Source organism: Saccopteryx leptura, chromosome 12 (assembly GCF_036850995.1).
Source record: "Saccopteryx leptura isolate mSacLep1 chromosome 12, mSacLep1_pri_phased_curated, whole genome shotgun sequence".
In the NCBI taxonomy this organism is placed as follows: Eukaryota; Metazoa; Chordata; class Mammalia; order Chiroptera; family Emballonuridae; genus Saccopteryx; species Saccopteryx leptura.
This window is the reverse complement of record NC_089514.1, coordinates 57,522,490-57,543,797: the sequence shown is the minus strand read 5'-3', so window position 1 is coordinate 57,543,797 and position 21,308 is coordinate 57,522,490. Positions and strand designations below refer to the sequence as shown.

At 40.3% G+C, this 21,308-nt stretch overlaps 1 protein-coding gene across 1 annotated transcript in view; it reads left to right on the top strand.

The window, feature by feature from the left end:
- The first annotated feature begins 2,655 nt into the window (after positions 1-2,655).
- The window catches only part of LOC136383889 (ATP-dependent translocase ABCB1-like), a 120,775-nt gene continuing 102,122 nt past the window's right edge, over positions 2,656-21,308 (top strand). The window contains 6 exon segments of the mRNA XM_066353793.1: positions 2,656-2,679; positions 8,106-8,235; positions 8,238-8,273; positions 17,582-17,633; positions 19,918-20,112; positions 20,487-20,658. Of these exon segments, the coding sequence (XP_066209890.1) occupies positions 2,656-2,679; positions 8,106-8,235; positions 8,238-8,273; positions 17,582-17,633; positions 19,918-20,112; positions 20,487-20,658 (609 nt within the window).

The window sequence follows — 21,308 nt, the reverse complement described above, 5'->3', positions numbered from 1 at the left end:
GCTGGCTGGCTCTAAGGGTCAACCTTGATCATGTGTATTACACACATTGTGCAATGTCTGTCCTATTGGGCATATTTATTCTCCACAGTGTCTGGTGCCTGCTAGACTCTTCCTTTGGGCATGCTGCTTTCATATCTCTCTGAGTCTAGGGTTGGTGATATCTGCCACCCACTACCAGTTGTGTTGGCTCTAGATCTTCTTGGGTTGGCATCAGCTGTTGTTTGTAACCCACTGTGGGCTACCTGTCTGCAGCTATTGCACCTTTTGCTGTTTTTGTCTGCATTTTTTGTGCCAATGTAGTGTGGGAGGTGCCAACCTGTTTGTAAGGATCAGCTTCCTCCTGCTTAGAGATGACAACAGCTCCATAAAAGCCCCAAGCTCTGTAAGATTTGCCTCCACTTTTCAGCTGCTCCTCCTCCTCTTGCTGCCTAGTCTTCCCACAGAGTCTTCTCAGACTGGCCTCCCCCAACCAACCCCTCTACAGGTCACAAGCTTGGTGAGTTAGTGCAGCTGAGGTTGGGAATACATCAGTCACTAACAGTTAGTGGGACCCCCTACTTCTGGGGTCTCTTGGTCAGGAGCTCAGTATGTGGAATGTGGTCCCTCCTCCAGAGCCTAATCCTGCAGCCACTGCTGGATACTCAAATTTTATTTCTCCCCAACAAGGTGAGCAGCAGATTCAGACTGAGTGGGGCCAACAGTCCTCTCTGCAGAAGTTCTTTCAGCTGTTGGAGCCCGGTCTCAGGGAGAAAGACTGAGAGAGTCCTCTTCTGGGGCTGACTGTGCCCCTCCCTAAGGTGGCTAAGCCCCTCGACCAGACCCTACAATAGGCTTATAGGGACCAATACGTTAAATGTCCATGTTTCAAACCTCTCTCCCTTCCCCTTGTGGAATCTAGCCCAGCAGGGCAGGATATCCAGCACGCAGGTTGGCTGACTATGAAATTCCACCTGTTCAATGCACATGAGCTGCTGTGCTGGTGTTGATCAGAGAGAGTGGAACTCGCCTCATCTAGGCCATGTGTGAGGAGCTTTTCCTTCAGATACCACTCTAGCAAGGGTTGTTAGGTCCTGATCCAATGGTCTCTATAGATGGCCCCTGGATGTGCCAGCCCTGGGCCTCCCTGGCAGGAAACTGGCGCAGACCAGTGGAGGACACTGCCTGTGACTGGCCTTCAGTAACCTTCTTGGAGCTACAAGCAATCTAGAATTTGTGGCTGCCTCTGCTGGGCCCAGGTGCACATGGAAATACCAGTGGTACTCCTAGGCTGGCTTTTACCCATTCTGGTCCTAGGGGAAGGTCCACTTAAAAGGCCAAGGTTCCCTGAGTCCGGCCTCCTGCAGCCTCTCTCTGCTGGCTGCTTGTTGGGCTCGGCCACTGAAAAAGCCTCTGCTAGAGTACAGCCTGTGGCTAATGAAGCATTAAGAAGGGTGATGGGTGTGGCTTCGCCCCTGGGCACCAGGTGTCAGTCTGTCTAGACTTTTTTCACAGTCCTCAGCAGGGTGTGTCCCCAGGGGTCTGGTAGGTGTGGCCTCTGAGACCCAGAGGTGTGGTCTGCATGCAGTCAAGACAGTTTCCACTGAGTCTCCTGTGAGGTGGAAGCACTAGTCTTAGAGTCAGGAGTGTGTAGGTGAGCTCCGGTCTCAACACCAGAAAACGGAGCCACTGACAGGCCCCCTGCTTCCTGGCCTCTCAGAAAAGATCTGTTGCCATGACTGGGGTAGGAGAGACTCCTGAGGGCAGAGCATTTGCTTTTCTCGAGACCGCTGCCTCTCAGAGGGATTGTTCCACCCATGAAAGATGGCGACTGCAGTACTGGAAAATGATTCATGACAGGTTCCGGTGGCTGTCCCCCACAGTGTCTCTCCCTGAGCCTCTAGCTTTACACTGTCCTCCTGCAACTCCAGTCCTCTCAGCTCTCCCCTGCTGGAGCCCTGGGTAAATGGCTGTGAACAAGATTTTCTGTACAGCTCTCTAAGATTGAGCCTGCATCTCAGAGATCTCAGTTCTTTCTCACAGCCAGAAACCCAGCTCTTTTCACCGCCAAATGCTGTCAGGGTGCCTCTCCTAGGCTCTGGGGCTCTAGGCTGGGGCTCCAGGCCTGGAGCGGAGGTCTCACACCTCTTAGGGCAACCCACCCAGCTGTGAGAGTGCCTCCGGGCTGCCGCTCGCTTCTGGGAGCAGAGCAGCCCTTTCTGCATCTCCACCTTTCCTACCAGTCTCAGTGTGGCTTCTTCTGTGACCCTTGGTTATAGACTCCTCTTCCTTTAGTCCAATGTTGATTTTTCAAGATGATTGTTCTTAAATTAAGTTGTAATCTGATTTGGTCCTGGGAGGTGGCAGTTGGAATTTCTGCCTATTTCATCGCCATCTTGGACTCCCTCCACATGGCCTGGTGGCCCGTGGTGCAGGGCCACAGGGGAGCAGTGCGTGGGCAGCGGGGACCTCCTTGCTCCCTGAACCTTCTTCCCACTTGAGGTGTCCACTCCTCCACAGGACACTTCATGCCTCTCCTCCTGACCTGCAGATGAGTTGGTCCCTGGTGCCTGCCCGGTGGTCATCTGTGCTCTGAGCGGGAGAAGATTGGAGTCACATGTTGCAGCCCACCTTTTGGGTAATCAAGTTGGAGGAGCAAGAGAATGTTGGGGAACTGAGATGGAGGTTCTCACCACCTTAAAAGTACCTTCTTTCCTCCACTGGATGGGAGGGTTCATTGCCTGTACCTTATAATTGTTCAAGTTTGCCACACCTTCCACCTGAATTTATAAATTTCCTGATGTTTCATACGTACCTACCACAGTTTATATCTCAAAAAATATCCCACAAAACATTTTTCTATGAAACTTAATAGTGATCATATTTAACAAAATAAGTAATGCTCAGCTCATATGAAAAAAATTTCAGTTATATCCTAAAAATGTTTTACAATCTATTTTGTAAGATTTATTGATGATGACATTTAGATATTGTCTCTTCTGAGTCTAGACAGTTTTTTCCTCATTGTAAAGGTCATTGACATATTGAAAAGACTACTAGTTCTGCAGACTGTCTAAGCTTCTGGACTTTTTTTGTGTGACAGAGAGAGGGACAGATAAGGACAGACAGACAGGAAGGGAGAGAGATGAAAAACATCAACTCTTCATTGTGTCACCTTAGTTGTTCATTGATTGCTTTCTCATATGTGGCTTGACTGGGGGGGAGGGCTACAGCAGACCAAGTGACCCCTTGCTCAAGACAGTGACCTTGGGCTCAAGCTGGTGAGCCTTGCTCAAACCAGATGAGCCCACACTCAAGCTGTCGACCTCGGGGCCTCAAACCTGGGTCCTCTGCATCCCAGTCTGACGCTCTATCTACTGCACCACTGCCTGGTCAGGCTTCTGGACTATTTGTATTGCTTCCTTACCATGCCTTGCATATCTTATATCTTGAAAGTTATAAAAATTTTGAGATATTCATGGTAAATATTTTCATTAAGAAAATAGCAGCCTGAGCAGGCGGTGGCGCAGTGGATAGAGCGTCGGGCTGGGATGCAGAGGACCCAGGTTCGAGACCCCGAGGTCACCAGCTTGAGCACGGGTTCATCTGGTTTGAACAAAGCTCACCACCTTGAACCCAAGATTGCTGGCTTGAGCAAGGGGTTACTCGGTCTCCTGAAGGCCCGCGGTCAAGGCACATATGAGAAAGCAATCAATGAACAACTAAGGTGTCACAACAAAAAACTGATGATTGATGCTTCTCATCTCTCTATTCCTGTCTCTCTGTCCCTATCTATCCCTCTCTCTGACTCTCGCTGTCTCTGTAAAAAAAAAAAGAAAAGAAAATTGCATAGGGCGTACTGTTCACTTCCTGTCTCATCACATTTAAAGACATCAAAAATCTAGGAATTCTTTTTTTTTTCTGATACTGAATTTAGTCACTTAGTTTAGTTGACAGAATGAAATGACAGGGAATTGGAGGCATCATGATGTATCTTGTTTCACCTAATAGTTTTAGAATCCACTGATGATCCCTCACCTTGGTTCTTAAAACAATTATTTACTTTATCCTCTAGGACAGTGGTCAGCAAACTCATTAGTCAACAGAGCCAAATATCAACAGTATAACAATTACAATGTTTTTTGAGAGCTAAAATTTTTTTTTTTTTTTGTATTTTTTCTGAAGCTGGAAACGGGGAGAGACAGTCAGACAGACTCCTGCATGCGCCTGACTGGGATCCACCCCGCACGCCCACCAGGGGCGATGCTCTGCCCCTCCGGGGCGTCGCTCCGCTGCGACCAGAGCCACTCCAGCGCCCGGGGCAGAGGCCAAGGAGCCATCCCCAGCGCCCGGGCCATCTTCGCTCCAATGGAGCCCCGGCTGCGGGAGGGGAAGAGAGAGACAGAGAGGAAGGAGGGGGCAGGTGGAGAAGCAAATGGGCACTTCTCCTATGTGCCCTGGCTGGGAATCGAACCCGGGTCCCCCCGCACGCCAGGCCGACGCTCTACCGCTGAGCCAACTGGCCAGGGCCAAGAGCTAAAATTTTTAAACTTAAACTATATAGGTAAGTACATTCCTTATCGAGGTAGCGCCCACAGGTGGTATTTTGTGGAAGAGCCACACTCGAGGGGCCAAAGAGCCTCATGTGGCTTGTGAGCTGTGGTTTGCCGAGCACTGCTCTAGGACATTGCTCCATCTGTTTCCTTCCTGTATTTTCACCAATCATCTCTTTGCATGATTTACCTATCAATATAGTAACAGTTAATTAAATAATTATTCCTGGACATTGCATTTCCATCTAGTAACCATCTTCTCCTTCCTTCCCCCCCCCCAAGGTCATCAAAAGGACATTCAACGTGATATTTCTAGTACTTTATCTATAAATTATTCTTAATCCTGCTAACTCTTTATATCTTCCTGAATAATTTTATCTACTCCATGACTTCTGTTATATACATGTACTGGTGTCACAAAACTACACCTCAGACTGAATTCTCTCCATCATAGTTGCCAGATAGAACTTCCAGGATGGGCAAACAGGACTAAGTGAGATTTCTCTGCCCTCTTCTCTTAAACCCTGCCTCTTCTGCTTTGCCCTATGCAGTGAAGAGTGCTTCTTGGTCACCTTTTTCCTGCTGGTTCTATACCTTGCACCCCAAGCGTCAGAGACCACTGTTCTCTCTAGGTACATGGTTATTGCTACTATTCTGCTTGTTGTTTTTTTCTGGCTGGAATTCCTTCATCCTTGCTTCTAAACACTTGCTGAACTTTCAAAGCTGGGGGAAAGCAGCTTTTCCACAAGGGATGGAGTGGCCATTCACTCAGTTTTGTGTCTGTCTACTCTGTACACCATGCTGTCAAAGCATGCAGAACTTTTTTTCTTTGCCTTCCTCCTTCTGTTTAAGCACTGAAGACAAACATTCTATCTTTTCTGTTTATCTCTGGCTTTTATCAGTCTTTGATTGAATAGGCATTTAGTAAATGTTTATATTCATAGCCTGCTTTTTTATTTTTTTAATTGTTTTGAGAGAGAGAGAAAGAAACATCAATTTGTTGTTTCACTTATTTATGCATTCATTGGTTGTTTCTTCTCTGTACCTGACTGGGAATTGAACCCACAACCTTGGCTTTTCAGAACTACGCTCTAACAAACAGCCACCCAACCAGGGTCTGGCTGCTTGTTTTTATTATGGCTAATGATTAGTTTTGTAGGTAAAATGTATTGTGGGCATGGCAATGAGAGAAATTCTTGCCTGTCAACTATCTTCTCTTCCTTTACTTAAGAATTTATTATTTTTTTCCACTTTAATAAAGTCTCTAAGTGCAGATGAGTGGTTTCTGCCCCTCTCTTCCTCCTTGTTTGTATTTTTTTATTTTTAGAAAGTAGATGAATACTTAGTTAAGACAAAATAAATAATGGTAAAATTTAGCCCATGTTTCAATGACATAAAAAAAAATGCCCCAAACAATCTCCTTTACGTGTTTTAATTTGGAAAGCGGACAATGTTTTTAGATTATGTAGAGTTTATCATTAACCCAAACTTAACCTCACTCAATTGCGTTTTTAAGAACTAGAAAATTTTTTACTCTGCATAGCTTAGTATATATTAGATATTTTTACACTAGACTTCAGTTTTTACTGATTTTATAACGCAGCTTCACCTCTTCTGTTTTCTGGACTGCCATTAACCCTTTGAGTAGTGAGTTTTTTTCATGCTCACTGATCCCCAGGAGTGAGTTTTTTTTTTTAATGAAATTAATTCCAGTTACAGTTTTATTAATTTAAAATCATGTTTGTTTGATAACTAATTTATGGAAACAAGAAGAACATGCATTTGCCTTTTTTTAATGTTGCCATCGTACTTATATGATCATACTCTGGATGGTCAGGAGGCACAAGGGTGTACATGAACGTTTATATTACTCAAAGGGTGAACTACCTCCAGGAACTAATCTCTTCTTTATTTCTCTGCTTATAATTTCAATACTTATTCCCAATTCTTGCTACTGTAAGTTCCTTGTTAGCTACTTTTCAGATTGGTTTCCTTTAGTTCTAAAATTTTACTTTCTGTTGCTGTGTCTTTTATCTTGATCTTTCTTTTGTTTTATGTGACCTGCCTAGACCTATGACTTTTTACCCAGTTTCCTCTCCACAAACCTACTGACAGCAACTGCTTTGTGTATTCACACAGCAGCCACCTGCCAGAGATACCCACAGCTGGCTTCTCCCTTTTTCTGTTTTTTGTTTTTTTTACATTTTTTTTTCTTTTGGTCCTTAACTAATTTCTTCAATTATAAAGGCGGATAGTAATTGTTTCCCAACTGAGCCTTTCAAAGAGAACCAAGCTCGCCTGACCTGTGGTGGCACAGTGGATAAAGCATCGACCTGGAAATGCTGAGGTTGCCGGTTCAAAAACCTGGGCTTGCCTGGTCAAGGCACATATGGGAGTTGATGCTTCCAACACCTCCCTCCCTTATCTCTTTCTGTCTCTCCTCTCTCTCTCTCTCTCTCTCTCTCTCTAAAATGAATAAATTAAAAAAATTAAAAAAAAAAAAAGAGAACCAAGCTCATTTCCCTTATTGTATCCTCTTTTTGCCACTTTTTAGATACAGAGAAGTCTTGCTTTTCTTCTTGTGATTTGTCTCTAATTAAAGAAATGCAGTTCTACATGTCAGTCATTATGGCCATATTCTGTCTTCTCAGGACATCTGCTCTTTGACAAGCATCATCTTAAGTCATTATTTTCCTTTTCTTTCTCACTGTTGAGGCCTAAGTGCATTTAAGTCATTTTACATTTATGCTAATGCCATTATGCAGTAGATCTGTAACTTAAGCCACTTATTTATTCATTTATTTTGAGGAGAGTAGATAGGGAGACAGCTTCCCACATGGCCCCACTGGGATCTACATGGCAGCCCCATCTGGGGCCAATGCTTGAATCAACCAAGCTATTTTTTAGTGCCTGAGGCTGATGCACTCAGACCTACTGAGCTATCCTCAGCACCCAGGGCCCATACTGGAACCAAGTGAGCCTCTAGCTGTGACAGGGGAAGAGAGTGAGAAGGAGGAAAGGGAGGGGAAGAGAAGCAGATGGTAGCTTCTTGTGTGTGCCCTGACCAGGGATCAAACTGCAGATATCTGCACACCAGGCTGTCACTCTACCCACTTAGCCAATCAGCCAGTGCCTTCGGCCACTTTCTTAAAGCAGCAAAACGTGTTTGCTCCACAGGGTCTCAGAGGGACCATTGGCAACTAAGATTTTCCTTGACTAAAAACTCTTGAGATAGAAAGTGGCTCCTACTCTTGGAAATCAGAGCAACAAATACTATATTTCTATTACTGTACTATTAAAGACCTTTACAACTTCCCAGAGGAATGTTCAATCCTCATCAAACTTCATACATAGGAAAAGAAGACGTTTTGAATTCAATATCAAGATGTAGGTCAGAACTCAACAGAAGACTCAAATGACCATTTCTAATTAGATTATTGTAATAGTTTGGCTTGGACCAGGGTGGTAGCAGTAGTAGTCAGAGAAATGTTTGGACTTGGGGTATATATGGTAAGTAAAGCAAACCATTTATGAGACTGTGCTAGTTGTTCCAATTCTCTAAATTTTCTCCTTTAGTTTTGCTATTCAAATTGGCTTGAAAGGCTGTATATGTTGCTGGACACTATGGCCACCATCATTCACAGAGCAGGACTCCCACTCAATGCTTGTTTTGGAGACATGACAGATAGCTTTGCAAATGCAGGAAACTAGAAAACATAGTTTTTGCAAACATGACCAATCAAAGTAAGTATTGTTTATGGTACCGATATTATTGGAAGCTTGAAGAAAAGTCAACCACTCAGTGATATTACTAAATATGCACTAGTGTGTTTAATGGAGCAGTCTGAGCTATATTTCATATTTGTAATGAGTTTGATAAGATAATATTCACAAACATTAGAATATACAATGGAAGTGCTGGTAGAGATATGTAGGAAAAGAGAGAAGTTCTATGAAGTCTGCAATATCCCAAGAAGTTTTAGAAAGAAGTATAGGAACCTAATCTGGACCTTGTATAATCATTAGGAACTCAGTAAAACTCTCTGACATACTGGATATGAGTGTAAGACACAGAAGTCCAGGATGATTCTAAAGTTTATATTCTGATAAACTGGATGCAGTTACCATCAACTAAGATGAAGAAGGTAAACAGGAGAGTAGGTTTGGGAAGTAAATAATCAGAAATTTAATTTTGGACCTTGTCATAGGCTGGGCATTTTGGAAACAGATGCTAAAATGGAGAATTGGAGCTTTAGAAGAAGGAGTGGGTGTGTGTGTATTTAGGATGGAAGAAATGTTAGCTTGTTTCTGTGCTAATGGAAATGATCCAAAAGAGAGAAGAAGGTGATGCTTTGAGAGTGAGGGCAGAGATTTTCTTTCTCCAGTGATATCTGTGAGAAAAGATGGGATCGAAGGCTCAAGAAGAAATACTTGGTTTAGGTAGGAGTGTGGGTAGTCACCTGCAATAGCAGGTGGGAAGAGAGGGTATCTGAGTGACAGTGCCCAGAGGTGGTTAGATGAGGTAAGAATTTGTGAAAGTTTTCTTTTGATTACTTGATTACTTCACTTTGCTCAGTGAAGTAGGAAGCAAGACATTTGGGTGATAAAGAAAGGAGTATAAAATATCCTGTAGGAGAATGGGAAAGTGAGTGGACTGTTAGAATACTTTGAGTGTCAACATATACACTCTCACACTTACACACTTGATGGAGGAAGGGCTGGTTGAAAACTCCACATCAACTTTGTTCAGGCATTGAATGATTTAAATGAAGCTATTCAAAGACTTAAAACCTGGTGTGCACTCAAGTGGTAAAAATGTTGCAAATGCCTGTTTGAAAATACACTTGAGAATACAGTGATACCATGTAGCTTTCACAATGCCTTCAGCCTTTCAGCCTTATGTCTCTGATGAATACCATGAATCCGTTCTCCAGGAACAGCCTGTATATATTCATAACAATTTGGGGTATTTATGGATCCTTTGATACCTGTCTGTGGATCCTTAGAACCCCTTCTTTATATTCCTAAAGAGCACATAGTTTATACTAAGGCAGGGCTTCAACTCTGTGAATGCCAGAAAATTTTATTGTATGTCTAAGCTATGTAAAATCCTTGAACATTTATTATGTCCCTTCATGGGATTCAAAGGAACCTACCAGAAGAGTGGTGCCAGCTCTGAATTGGCACCTTTTCTACCATTCCCCCAAAGGGGAGAGAGCAGCAAAGGTTTTGATGCTGGTCCTGGAAACGAGGGCAGATGAATTCTCGGATGCTTCTGGAGGGAGATCAGCCTACTAACTCCTGGGGCTCCAGACTCCTTCAGACCTCCCCCAGTTGGAACCTCAGAACTTTTCCATGTGGTTAGACGAGGTTCCAGAGACTCCTTGTTGACAAGAAGTACTCCTTCCTTGAGATTTGCATTTGCTAAGTAAGGTTCTTGAAACCCTGAGAGTTTTAAGCTAACCAGAGGATTTAACTGGTTTCTAAATCCTTTTTGAGAGCCAATCCTTCTCTGCTGTGCACTAGACCCCTCCTCAGCTTTCTCATCTGACCCCTCGCCCTGCTTATCAGACACCTGCCTTTGTCCTGCTGTAATATTTTTGTTGTGGACCTGGTTTCCTGATGCCCAACTCCCAACTGTTGCAAGCCTTTGTCTTTGTCTTAGCCTTAAAAGCTCTGATGACTTTGTCCTAGGGAACTCCACTCTGTGAACAAAGATTAACCATTGCTGAGGTATGGAAATGAGCTAAGATAAGGTCACTGTGATTTTAGGCATTTTGTGTTGAAGGTGACAGGTTGGATACAAGTGTCAGTGACATTCAGGCAGTTGAAGAAATGAGAGTGTACCTTGGTATAAAGAATGGGACTAGAAACTTGGCAGTGTTTGAGTTGAGGGAATGCTAAATCTTCTGGGACAGGATATGGAGAAAAGTACAAGGAATGGGGTAGCCCTAAGCTGTGAGGAAAAACTCAATTATTAGCAATAATGAAAGCTTAACATTTAGCAAGCGTTAAATATGGGTTGAGCACTGTTTTTAGTGCTTTACTTGTATTAACTCCTTTACTCTTTTCATACACCTAAGTTTGATTTATTATCTATACTTTACAGATGAGGAAACTAGGCCCAGAGGGTAGAGTAAATTTAAGTTACCTAAGTTCATAGAGTTAGCTGTTGGTCAGTATTTGAACCCCAAGTCTATGCACGGACAGACGAGACACCCAGAAAGGAAAACACTGAAGATAAAATACTACTCCAGAAATTAAAGGATGTGGGGGAGATTTGGCAAATCTCATAGTGATTATCAGCCAGAGATACTCTTTATATAAGTTCTTGATTTATTGTCTCTTACGATTCAACTTATGGTACACACACATTAATAGCCTTTCTCTTTCTCCATAATTATATTATGGTTATTTCTGTTCAGCTTTCTACCACATTGTGGGCTGAGAAAGGGAGGAAAGGAGACCCTCAAATTTTCATATGCATTAGTAATTCAGATTAAAAAAAGATAAAGTTGCCCTGGCCAGATGGCTCAGTTGGTTAGAGCATCATCTTGATACATAAAAGTTGCTTGTTTAATCCCTGGTCAGGGGACATACAGAAACAGATTGAGGTTTCTGTATGTCTCTCTCTCCCTTTCTCTCTCTCTAAAATTAATAATTAAAACATTTTTAGATAAGTGGCAATGATTTAATTTTGTATTTATCATTATACTTATTATTTCTACTCTCACTGCTATAAAACTCACATGACAACATGAAAACTATTTATAAAATACCAGTTCTCAAAATAGCATCTGTATTTTGCTATTTAAACTATGAGTGCATAGATCAAGTGCAGATCTTGAATGAGTATTTCAAGACTTTGGTATTATAAACAGAGCAAACATTGCTAGCTGTGTCCCCAAAGCAGGCATTCTGAGTATGCTCCAAACTAGAAGGTTAGCTAGTATTTCAATTCTAAGTATATACTTTCTAAAAATGTCCATGATGTGTCTTGTTTTCTTTTCCTTGTTCAAGACTTTCCTTTGCTGCTGACCATTTCATTGGAAAAATTCTTGGAGCTAGATTTCTTGAAAATTGAGTACCAAATAATGGCAATATACACCTAAATATTATATATTGTTTAGTGTGGCAGTTTTTAAAATTTGAGTTAAAACTTAAAATATGGCTCATTTTTTTAGAATTAGTATAATATAGTCGATTTTTTTTTTGGTTGCTATTGGGGGAACACTTTTTCAGCCAAAACATACATTAGTTACAACATAATCTCTACCGTGTATTATAAAAACATAAAAAAATAAAGATAGGCAGCTAGTACCAGACCCATTCAAGGTGCTTAATAGTGGGATGAATAATGAAGACCTGAGTTAAAGAATTTTGTAGGTGAGAAAGAGCCTAAAAATTATTTGGCCCAAACCTACAATTTTATAGACATAGAAACCAGTGCCCAGGAGCTTGAGACAGGGCAGCCATGATGGAATTGCTGCTGGTTGATGGTGCACAGTTCCTGAGCCAGGAAGCTTCCTTTTTAGTCTGGTTGTTTGTTTTTTATTCCTGCTCTACCAGTGGGTTCAAACTGTGCCTAAAATTATAGCAAACATCTGCATTTTCACTTGGTCATTTTTCTCCCTGAGATAGCATCCTGGCTTAGGTAGATCTACTTATTAGTAAGACAGGTAGATCAGTCATAAGGCACAATTTTTCAAGCCAGAGATGTGAAAGCAGCACAAGTGAGGAGATCGTGGCATCTGGAGTCATCTTTGTCACCTGCAGTACACCCAGACACACTGAGTAGCGGCACTAGTCTGAGCAGATGTCATAAGGATGATCATGTTGGCAAATGATCTAAATTTCTGCATAAGAAAACAGGAAAAATTGGGATTATAGCATTCTTGAGTTAGAACGGACCATCCACCCTATGTAAATAATGTCTATCATGGAAGCTCACCCGGTAAAATAGCTGAGAAGGGAGGCTTCCTTACTTGAAAGTGATGGAGGGGTACCCAGAGCCAGGATATTCACTGATTGTGTGCTCTCTAGCCACCAGGCAATGGCGAGGTCACTCCTCAGACAACCTGCCACATCTGTCCCCAGCTATAGCCTGCTCCTAAGGCCACCCTCATGTCTCCCCTACACAACACTGATTTCCTGTTTCTTCTCTGTGCTTCCACTCTTGCCCACCTGTATCCAGTTCTCCGCATACTGTCCCATAGAGCTTTGTAAACATAAGTCCGGTCACTTTTCATACTATGAAATCAATACAAATTTCTTTGCCCTGTGTGACCCACATTTTCTGGCCTCCTCCTGTCCTGTCAGTCTTATTATTTTATACCTAATCACAGCCCACCCACTCTGGTTTCCTTTCCATTCCATGAACCATCTCCTCTCTTTCCTGGCCCATCTCGCAGCAATGGCTTCTTATTCACTTTTCCCTCAGAAAGACCTTTAGTCCCCAACCCACACCAAAGTCACTCTAGCATCACTGCTTCATTTACTTACTAAGAATTATTACTCTAAAATTATCTCATTAATTTATTGGTTTGCATGTTTAATACAGCTTCTCAAATGGGCAGAAAGGTATAAGGGGAGAAAAAGAGGAAAATTCTTAGGAAAAACTATTTTAGATATTTCAGCAGTAGTATCTCATTACATGAGGTTTGGGGTCTGAAAATCAAAAGGATTTCCTGCTTGCACAGAAATCCAGTGAATTTAGAAAAAAAATCAGGTTGTGTCCCCAATGTCCAGAGCAGCTCCTAGCAGGAAGGCTCTGTGGTAAGATGGTTTGAAAACTATCTTTATAATATAATTTCATTTCACTGATTATGAAATCACAAATCTATCCATGTCACATACATTCTATTTATATTGGTCTTAAATGTTAAGTAAGTAGTTAGAACTAGTAAACATAGTGAAGTATTTGGGTCCAACGAGATTTGTACAGAGTCTTTAGTCTAAGTGATGGCTACTGTTTAATTGTAGGTTTCCTTGAAGTCTTGCTTGGGTTTAGAAAAGATTTTCCTTAAAATCTTTAAGGTAGTGGTCTACTGCACATTTTTTAATCTTAAAATAAGTGAGACATTTTATATAAAATAGACCAACTGGAATATTTTTATATATGGTCTACATGTGTGATGGTTCTGTGTAACCAGGCTAGGTTACAGCAGAGAGAGCAGGCTGCTCACTGAGGATACAAAAATAAATAAGATCCAGTTCTCTAGGTGCTTGCACCAATGGGTGTGATATAAACCATCCTACTTCTATTCTAATATTGACAGTAAATTGGATCATGTGTCAATTATGATGAACTTCTATGAAAAGGTTAGTTCACCTGCTAGGGGAAAGCCATTTGAGAGGAAGTCATATTTGACCCCATTCATGCAAGGAGGAATCTTTTCTAGGAGAAAAATTATGGTAAAGATTCTCCAGGTGAGAGAGCAGAATGATTGAAGGTGTGGAGGAAGAGATGCCATTGGTTCTCGTTGGCATCTCCTCTCAGGATTTGGAAAGTATTTTTAGTCTAAAGAGTGGAGCTTACAAAGAAGTAAAAGACTTGTATTCTGAAAATTGTAAGACATTGAAGAAAGAAATTGAAGAAGATCCAAATAAATGGAAGGCTATAACTTGTTCATGGATTGGAAGAATTAATATTGATGAAATGTTCTTACCTAAGAAATATACAGGTTCAATGTTAAATACCAGTGGCATTCTTTTCAGAATTAGAACAGCTAATCCTAGAATTTATGTAGAACCAGAAAAGACCCTGAATAGCCAAAGAAATTTTGAGAAAGAGGAAAATGAGAGGTATCATAATCCCTGATATCAGAATACAGTGTAAAGCTACAATAAAACAGTATGGTGCTATGGTACTGGCATAAGAAGCAGAGATCTAGGTCAATGGAATATAAGAAAGAGCCCAGAATTAAATCCTCACTTATATGATTAATTAATCTATGACAATTTAGGAAATGGAGTAAAGATAGTCCTTCAATAAGTGATGTTGAGAAAAATGGAGATATACACGCAAAAAAAAAAAAGTTGGACCATTTTATTACATTGTATATAAAAACAAACTCAAAATGGATTAAAGACTTAAATGTAAGACCTGAAACCATAACACTCTTAGAAGAAAACATAGGCAATAAACTCTTAGACATAATTATTAGCAATGTCTTTTTGGTTATGTTTTTTAGGGGCAAGAAAAAAAATGGGACCACTTAAAACTAAACAGTGTTTGCACAGCAGAGGAAACCATTAACAAAATGAAAAACAACCTACTGAATGGGAGAAGATATTCACCAATGATACATTTGATCAGGGGTTAATATCCAAACTATATAAGGAATTTATACAACTAAACAGCAAAAAAAAGAAACAATCCACTTTTAAAAAAATGGGCAGAGCCTGACCAGTGATGGCACAGTCGATAGAGTGTCAGACTGGGAGGCAGAGGACCCAGGTTCAAAACCCCAAGGTCACTGACTTGACTGCAAGCTCACCAGCTTGAGTGCGGAGTCACTGGCATGAGCATGGGATCATAAACATGACCCCATGGTCGCTGGCTTAAGCAAGGAGTTGCTCGCTCAGCTGTAGACCTCCGGTTAAGGCACATATGAGAAAGCAATCAATGAACAATTAAGGAGACTAAGGAGCCACAGTGAAGAATTGATGCTTCTCATCTCTCTCCCTTCCTTTCTGTTTGTCCATCTCACTGTCTCTCTTTCTGTCTCTGTCACAAAAAACAAACAAACGAACAAAAAAACCTTAAAAAATGTGCAGAAGACCTGAATAAACACTTCTGCAAAGGGGACACACACATAGTTAATAGTCATATGAAAAAACAATCATCATTAATCATCAGGGAATTGCAAATTAAACCCACAGTAATATATTACCTCACACCTGTCGGAATAGCTATCATCAATAAGTCAACAAATAACAAGTGCTGGTTTGTCTATATTTGGTCATGATATACACTAGTGATAATTAAAATACCATTTAGAAACATTTCTTGGCTAGCTTGATAAGATAGAATATCCATAATAAGAGATCTTTCAGGACTGATTAGGAGAAAAATCCTTACTCAGCTATTTAATATCCTGTTTTTGAGAATATGGAGCACAAGCAATCTTACAACTGATAAAGAAAAAATTCAGTCTGAACACTTTTATTGTTGCACTGACATGCGTGAAGCAGTCCACTCTCTTTGCTACATTTACTGTCTCTGCATCTCTTTAATACTTCCTTACTTTCTGTGTTACCCTGATCTGTGGCCTTCCCCAGGGTTCTGTGCTTGATTGCCCTATTCTCCTTACCTGCCATCCTGTCCTCACAGATAGAGATGGTTTTTTTCTTTCCTGAATTTAGCAGTGGCCTCTAGCACATGACTCCTAAATCTTCAGACCTAAACTCTCTCCAGAATTGGAGAGCCAGTCTGAATTATTGGCTATCTTCAATTGATTGTCTCAGGTGCCACAGAATAAAAATCTTCAAAACTGAACCAACCTCTGACCTCCTCTTTGGCTGATTTCTTATTTCCCACCATGATGCCACCATTCTCCAGGTGCTTACACTTGAGATCTTGATTGATTTTTATTTTTACTTCTCAATTTCTGTTCCATCAGTACTAGGATGTGTAACATCTCCCTGTCTAAAGCTTGCGGTACTGTCCATCTTTTATATTCTAACTTCGGTCGTCTTCCCTTATGTAATTACAGTCCCTCAAGTCTCAATCTCTCCCTGTTTTTGTTAATCTTTTAACAGAAAGATTTGCTGGCACCTAAATCATCCTAGACCACACCTCTAGTTATGTTCTTTTCTGCTCAAACCACTATATGACTACCAGTTTTTACACGCCATACCGGTGGGGCCCAGATTATCTTTCCAGCTACATAGCCACTTCTTTCCATTCTCACAACACCACCCACACTCCATTTGACCTTGATAATTCATTCTTTAAACTTGCCATAGACTTTTGTCCATGTTGTTTCCTTTGCCAGAAAACGTTTTCCTCCCCTTTTCCACCCCTGTCAAAATCAGACTCGTCGGAACCAAACACAGTCATATTATATTATAACATGACTTTCTAAGTGATTATAAAATTAAAAGTACACCTCCTCAGTGATCCAGCAATCTTGGTTATGATAATCTTATAAAAATACTTACCACATATATATATTACCACATATGTATATAAGTATGTTTAATGAGGCGTTGCTTGTAACAGTAAAATATTGGAAACAACTGAAATAGATGTAATTTTTAAAAAATGTTATAGATATGCATATAAACACCCATACTGACATGGAAAATTGACCACTGAATATGGATTATAATTCTATTTTTAAAAATAAACATATATACGTATTTGTATATTTGTACACATGTATACAGAAAAAAATGAAAAATATACACTAAAATATTGAACAGTGATTATTGTGTGTGTTAGTGGAGGAGGGGTTTTAAAGTTTTAATGTGCCTTGTCCAACAGTGTTAACATTTGCTAATACTATGTGATAAGTTCACTGTGTTTATTATATTATTCTTTATATTTTATATATTTTAAATAAAAATGTAAACTGGAGAAATGCAGTACTAGATTTTAAATACTAAGTGCTTTAGTGTCAAGTATGCACTGATTCTTATTTATCAGAGACCCTAGAAAAGATTTTTCTCTGTCAACTCTGAGTGATATTTCATAAACTATTTTAATTCAAGTATACCAGTATTGCTGCTTACAGATGACTTCTTAGTAAATGTAGGTTTTTTCTTGCAAATAAACTTCATTGAATTTAGTGTGTGTGTGTGTGTGTGTGTGTGTGTGTGTGTGTGTGTGTGTGTGACTGGTTACACATGGCTATAGCAAAGAATTTGAATGGATGCTATAATATTTGCACACAATTGAAACTGAATCAGTTTGAGCTATTGTATAATTAAGTAACACAAGTTTGATTCATTTTTATATGCTTATTTTTAATAGAGAACAAAGAGACATAATGGTGTATGTGTTTTTTCTTTCTCCTTTTTTTTTTTTTTTTGGTGGGGTACTCTAGATATGCTTGACAGAATGCAACTCTTCAATGAGCTGGAGGAGGAGATAACCATGTAATTTGACATTTTCCTTACTGTTGTTAAGCTTTTCTGAATCTAGACTGATGTGGCAATGTTTAAAATTTTGCATATGATAAAGATTTAAAGTTTTGAGGAAACTAATACCATTGTTAGTTTTGATATAATATAGAATTTCTTTTTATGAAAATAATTTGCCACATACAATATACTTAAGTTAGGGTTAAGCCTAGATTAGATTCATATATGCATTCTTAAATATTAGAATATCATACAGGAAAATTAGATTTCAAGGTGTCCTTTTAAAATGTAAAATTAAATTAAGAATCACATTATTGTCAATGGCCTTGTAAGTATTAGTTTACTTCCTGGATATTTTCAGTAATAATATGATACAATAATGAGATCAGTTAATAGAATATTTTTAACACAGCATGTAATTATACTCAATGAAACAGAACATCCCAAAATAAATATAGCCACTCTACCGTTAGTAACCTCAGGGAAGCTTTTGTTAATGACTTACATATATTGTAGTTTATACTGAAGAGCAGGTTATAAAAGATGTCCAAAGGTATGATTTGGTGAATCAGAAGGTAGTAATTTCATATTTTCCTATAAGTGATTGAGTAGATTTGAAGAGATGGGAGACACTTGATCATTTTTTGAAAAATGAGAAGCAAGTTCTTCCAATATTTATATGGAAAGGCTTTTTTTTTAATATTGGGGAAAATAAAACTGTCCTTTAATCATCTTATAAATGCTTAAACATAAATATATTTTGTTTGAGTAAATAGACTGATGATTAAAATTACATTAACTGATTCTCAAAGCATGAGTTCTACTTGCGAAATAGGATTTTTTAGCTAGGTCTTGCTAGATCGTTAACACTTAGACAATAAGTAATTATTGAATTATCTATTAACTAAAATTCAATGTTTGAATTACATCTTTCCTGATAAACATTGTAAATTACAAGGTATAGCTCTGGGAAGATACGTTTGCCAGGATTCCTGCTGAGTTGAACACTGAGTTGTGAATAGTTAGGTTAGATACTATCTGGTTATTTCATAACCATTTTTATAGTGTTTGTATGGTTCACATAAATATTTTTATTGAAAATGGCAACTAGTGAGCTTTAAAAAATTGAGAATATTGATATATTATTCAGAGTGAGGACTCAGAGTGAGGAATCAAATTTAATATTTCTAGGTCATCAAGGGTCTAATTTTAGAAGATGCTCATGTTTTTTCTTGTTACAGTTTGAACTGGCAGGACTACTATTTGATTCATTAAGCATTTTAGGATAACTCATAATGGCCAGTTGGGCAGATGATATAAAAATACTTTTTAAAAATTTTTATTTTAAGCGAGAGAGAGACAGACAGTAAAGGAAAGAGATGAGAAGCATCAACTTGTATTTGTGGCACCTTAGTTGTTCACTGATTGCTATCTCATATGTGCCTTGTTTAGGGGTGCTTCAGTCGAGCCAGTGACCCCTTGCTCAGTCTAGTGACCTTGGGCTTCAAGCTAGTGACCTTTGGGCTCAAGCCAGTGACCAAAGGGTCGTGTCTATGATTCCACAGTCAAGTCTGTGACCCTGCACTCAAGCAATGAGTCAACACTCAAGCCAGGGACCTTGGGGTTTCAAACCTGGGTCCTCAGTGTCCCAGGCCGATGCTCTATCCACTGCATCACCACTGGGTCAGGCTATATAAAAATCCTTTTCATTTTCAGTTGTCTCATGGCATCCCAGCTCTGCCAGATTAATAGCAAAAAGGCCAAGGGACCATTTCTATCTCTTGGTTCCACATTCTGGCAAGTCCTGTCATTTCTTTCCAGTATCCAAGGTGTAGAGAACACCTCCAAGTGCAGAGCAGCTGATTCTGAGGTAACAAGCAGATAGGACAACAATGGTAGATGTTACCTGATGCTATCATGCTTCAAGGCGCCACACAAAACCTTCACAATAACGGGCATTCTCTGAGTGCATACTATGTGCCAGGCACGGCCCAAGTATACTACATGCATTACTGCGTTACTATTCTTATCTCCATTTTACCAGTTAGAAAACTAAGCCTTAGAAAGGTTCAGCAGCATGCCTAAGATTACACAGCAGGTAAGTGAGGAACTAGAGCCAGAGCCAAACCACCCCTCCCACACTTAAGATGGCACAGACGTAGCTGGATGTCAACCATCAACTCTGCTCATTATAGCCCTTCTTATTTGTTAAGGATGGCAAGATAGCCAGATAGTGGAAAAAGTAAAAATGACTGGTCTCTTTGGAAAAGATGCATTAATGAGGAAACAGTCTGTGCAGTGTTTTTGCCTATTATTACACTGGAATCGGTGCTGGTGTGCTTGTTGCTGCTTACGTGCAGGTTTCATTCTGGTGTCTGGCAGCCGGAAGACAAATATATAAAATTAGAAAACAATTTTTTCATTCTATCATGTGACAGGAGATAGGCTGGTTTGATGTGCATGATGTTGGGGAACTTAACACTCGGCTCACAGAGTAAGTACCTAGTTTTTTTTTTATCTCAGACATGGTTCTTATTAAGGTGAAAGATATCAATTAATTAGGAGACTAAATTCCTTCTGAGCAGCGACCATGTCTTATGCATCTTCTTGTTCTTGGTATAAGAGGCAGGACAGGAGGGGACCTGCATGACTAGCACTGAATGAGGAACTGCACTCGCCAGACAGAAAGTCCTCTGAGAGCATGCAGTAGAGCAAAACAGGACACTTTCTGGAGCTAGAGCTGAGCAAGATCCTAGACGTAAACTAATCTATCCCACACTCAGGCAAACAGGGAAACAATTGGATTGAGGAAAAAAAGTTTGTGTTTACAGTTCTGACATTTATCTCTAATACTATCTTGTCTTTTAGTGATGTCTCCAAAATTAATGAAGGAATTAGTCACAAAATCGGAATCCTCTTTCAGTCAATAGCAACATTTCTCATTGGCTTCATAGTAGGATTTACACGTGGTTGGAAGCTAACCCTTGTGATTTTGGTCATCACTCCTCTTCTGGTGCTGTCAGCTTCCATGTGGGCAAAGGTTGGTGAAGCCTGTGAATGCAGGCTCTCAGTTCTTCCTGCCCACCCCCACCCGTGGAAGGCTATTTTTACCAAATGTTCTTGCTGGTTAAGTTGCATCTCTGTATCAGACAGCTGAAATATTTGGCAAAAACTCTCTGTGTTAATCAACTTTTCTATTTTAATATTAAGCAAGTCAGGTGGCCAACTGTTCACATCAGTATTTGTTGGTAAACTATTTAAAATGCATTGATGTCCATTCCAGTTAAGTGACGAAAACAGACAGTTAATCTTTTATTAATTACTTATGCATTGCTTCAGATACTGTTTGTTTGATAAATTGAGCCCGAGGCTCATTAATAGAGACATAAGTTTTAATCCTCACTGTGCCATAAATTTTGATATAATTGCAAACACCTTTCTTAAATTCTCTGGTTGTCAGCCATTTTAAAAGAAATGGGGCCCAGTCTGGGAAGCCTCTTTGTCCCTGTGAGCCTGAGGCTCTCCTTCCCAGCCCAGCAGCACCAGGGCAAGAAGGCAGAACAGGATATGCACTGGGGACCCTTTCCCCCTCCCAGAGACACTAGAGTAGCTAAAGGACACAGAAACCACTGTGCTCCGCCCCCAGCAGCAGCTGCCTGGTGGTCTGACCTTGAGAAACCACTTGCACGT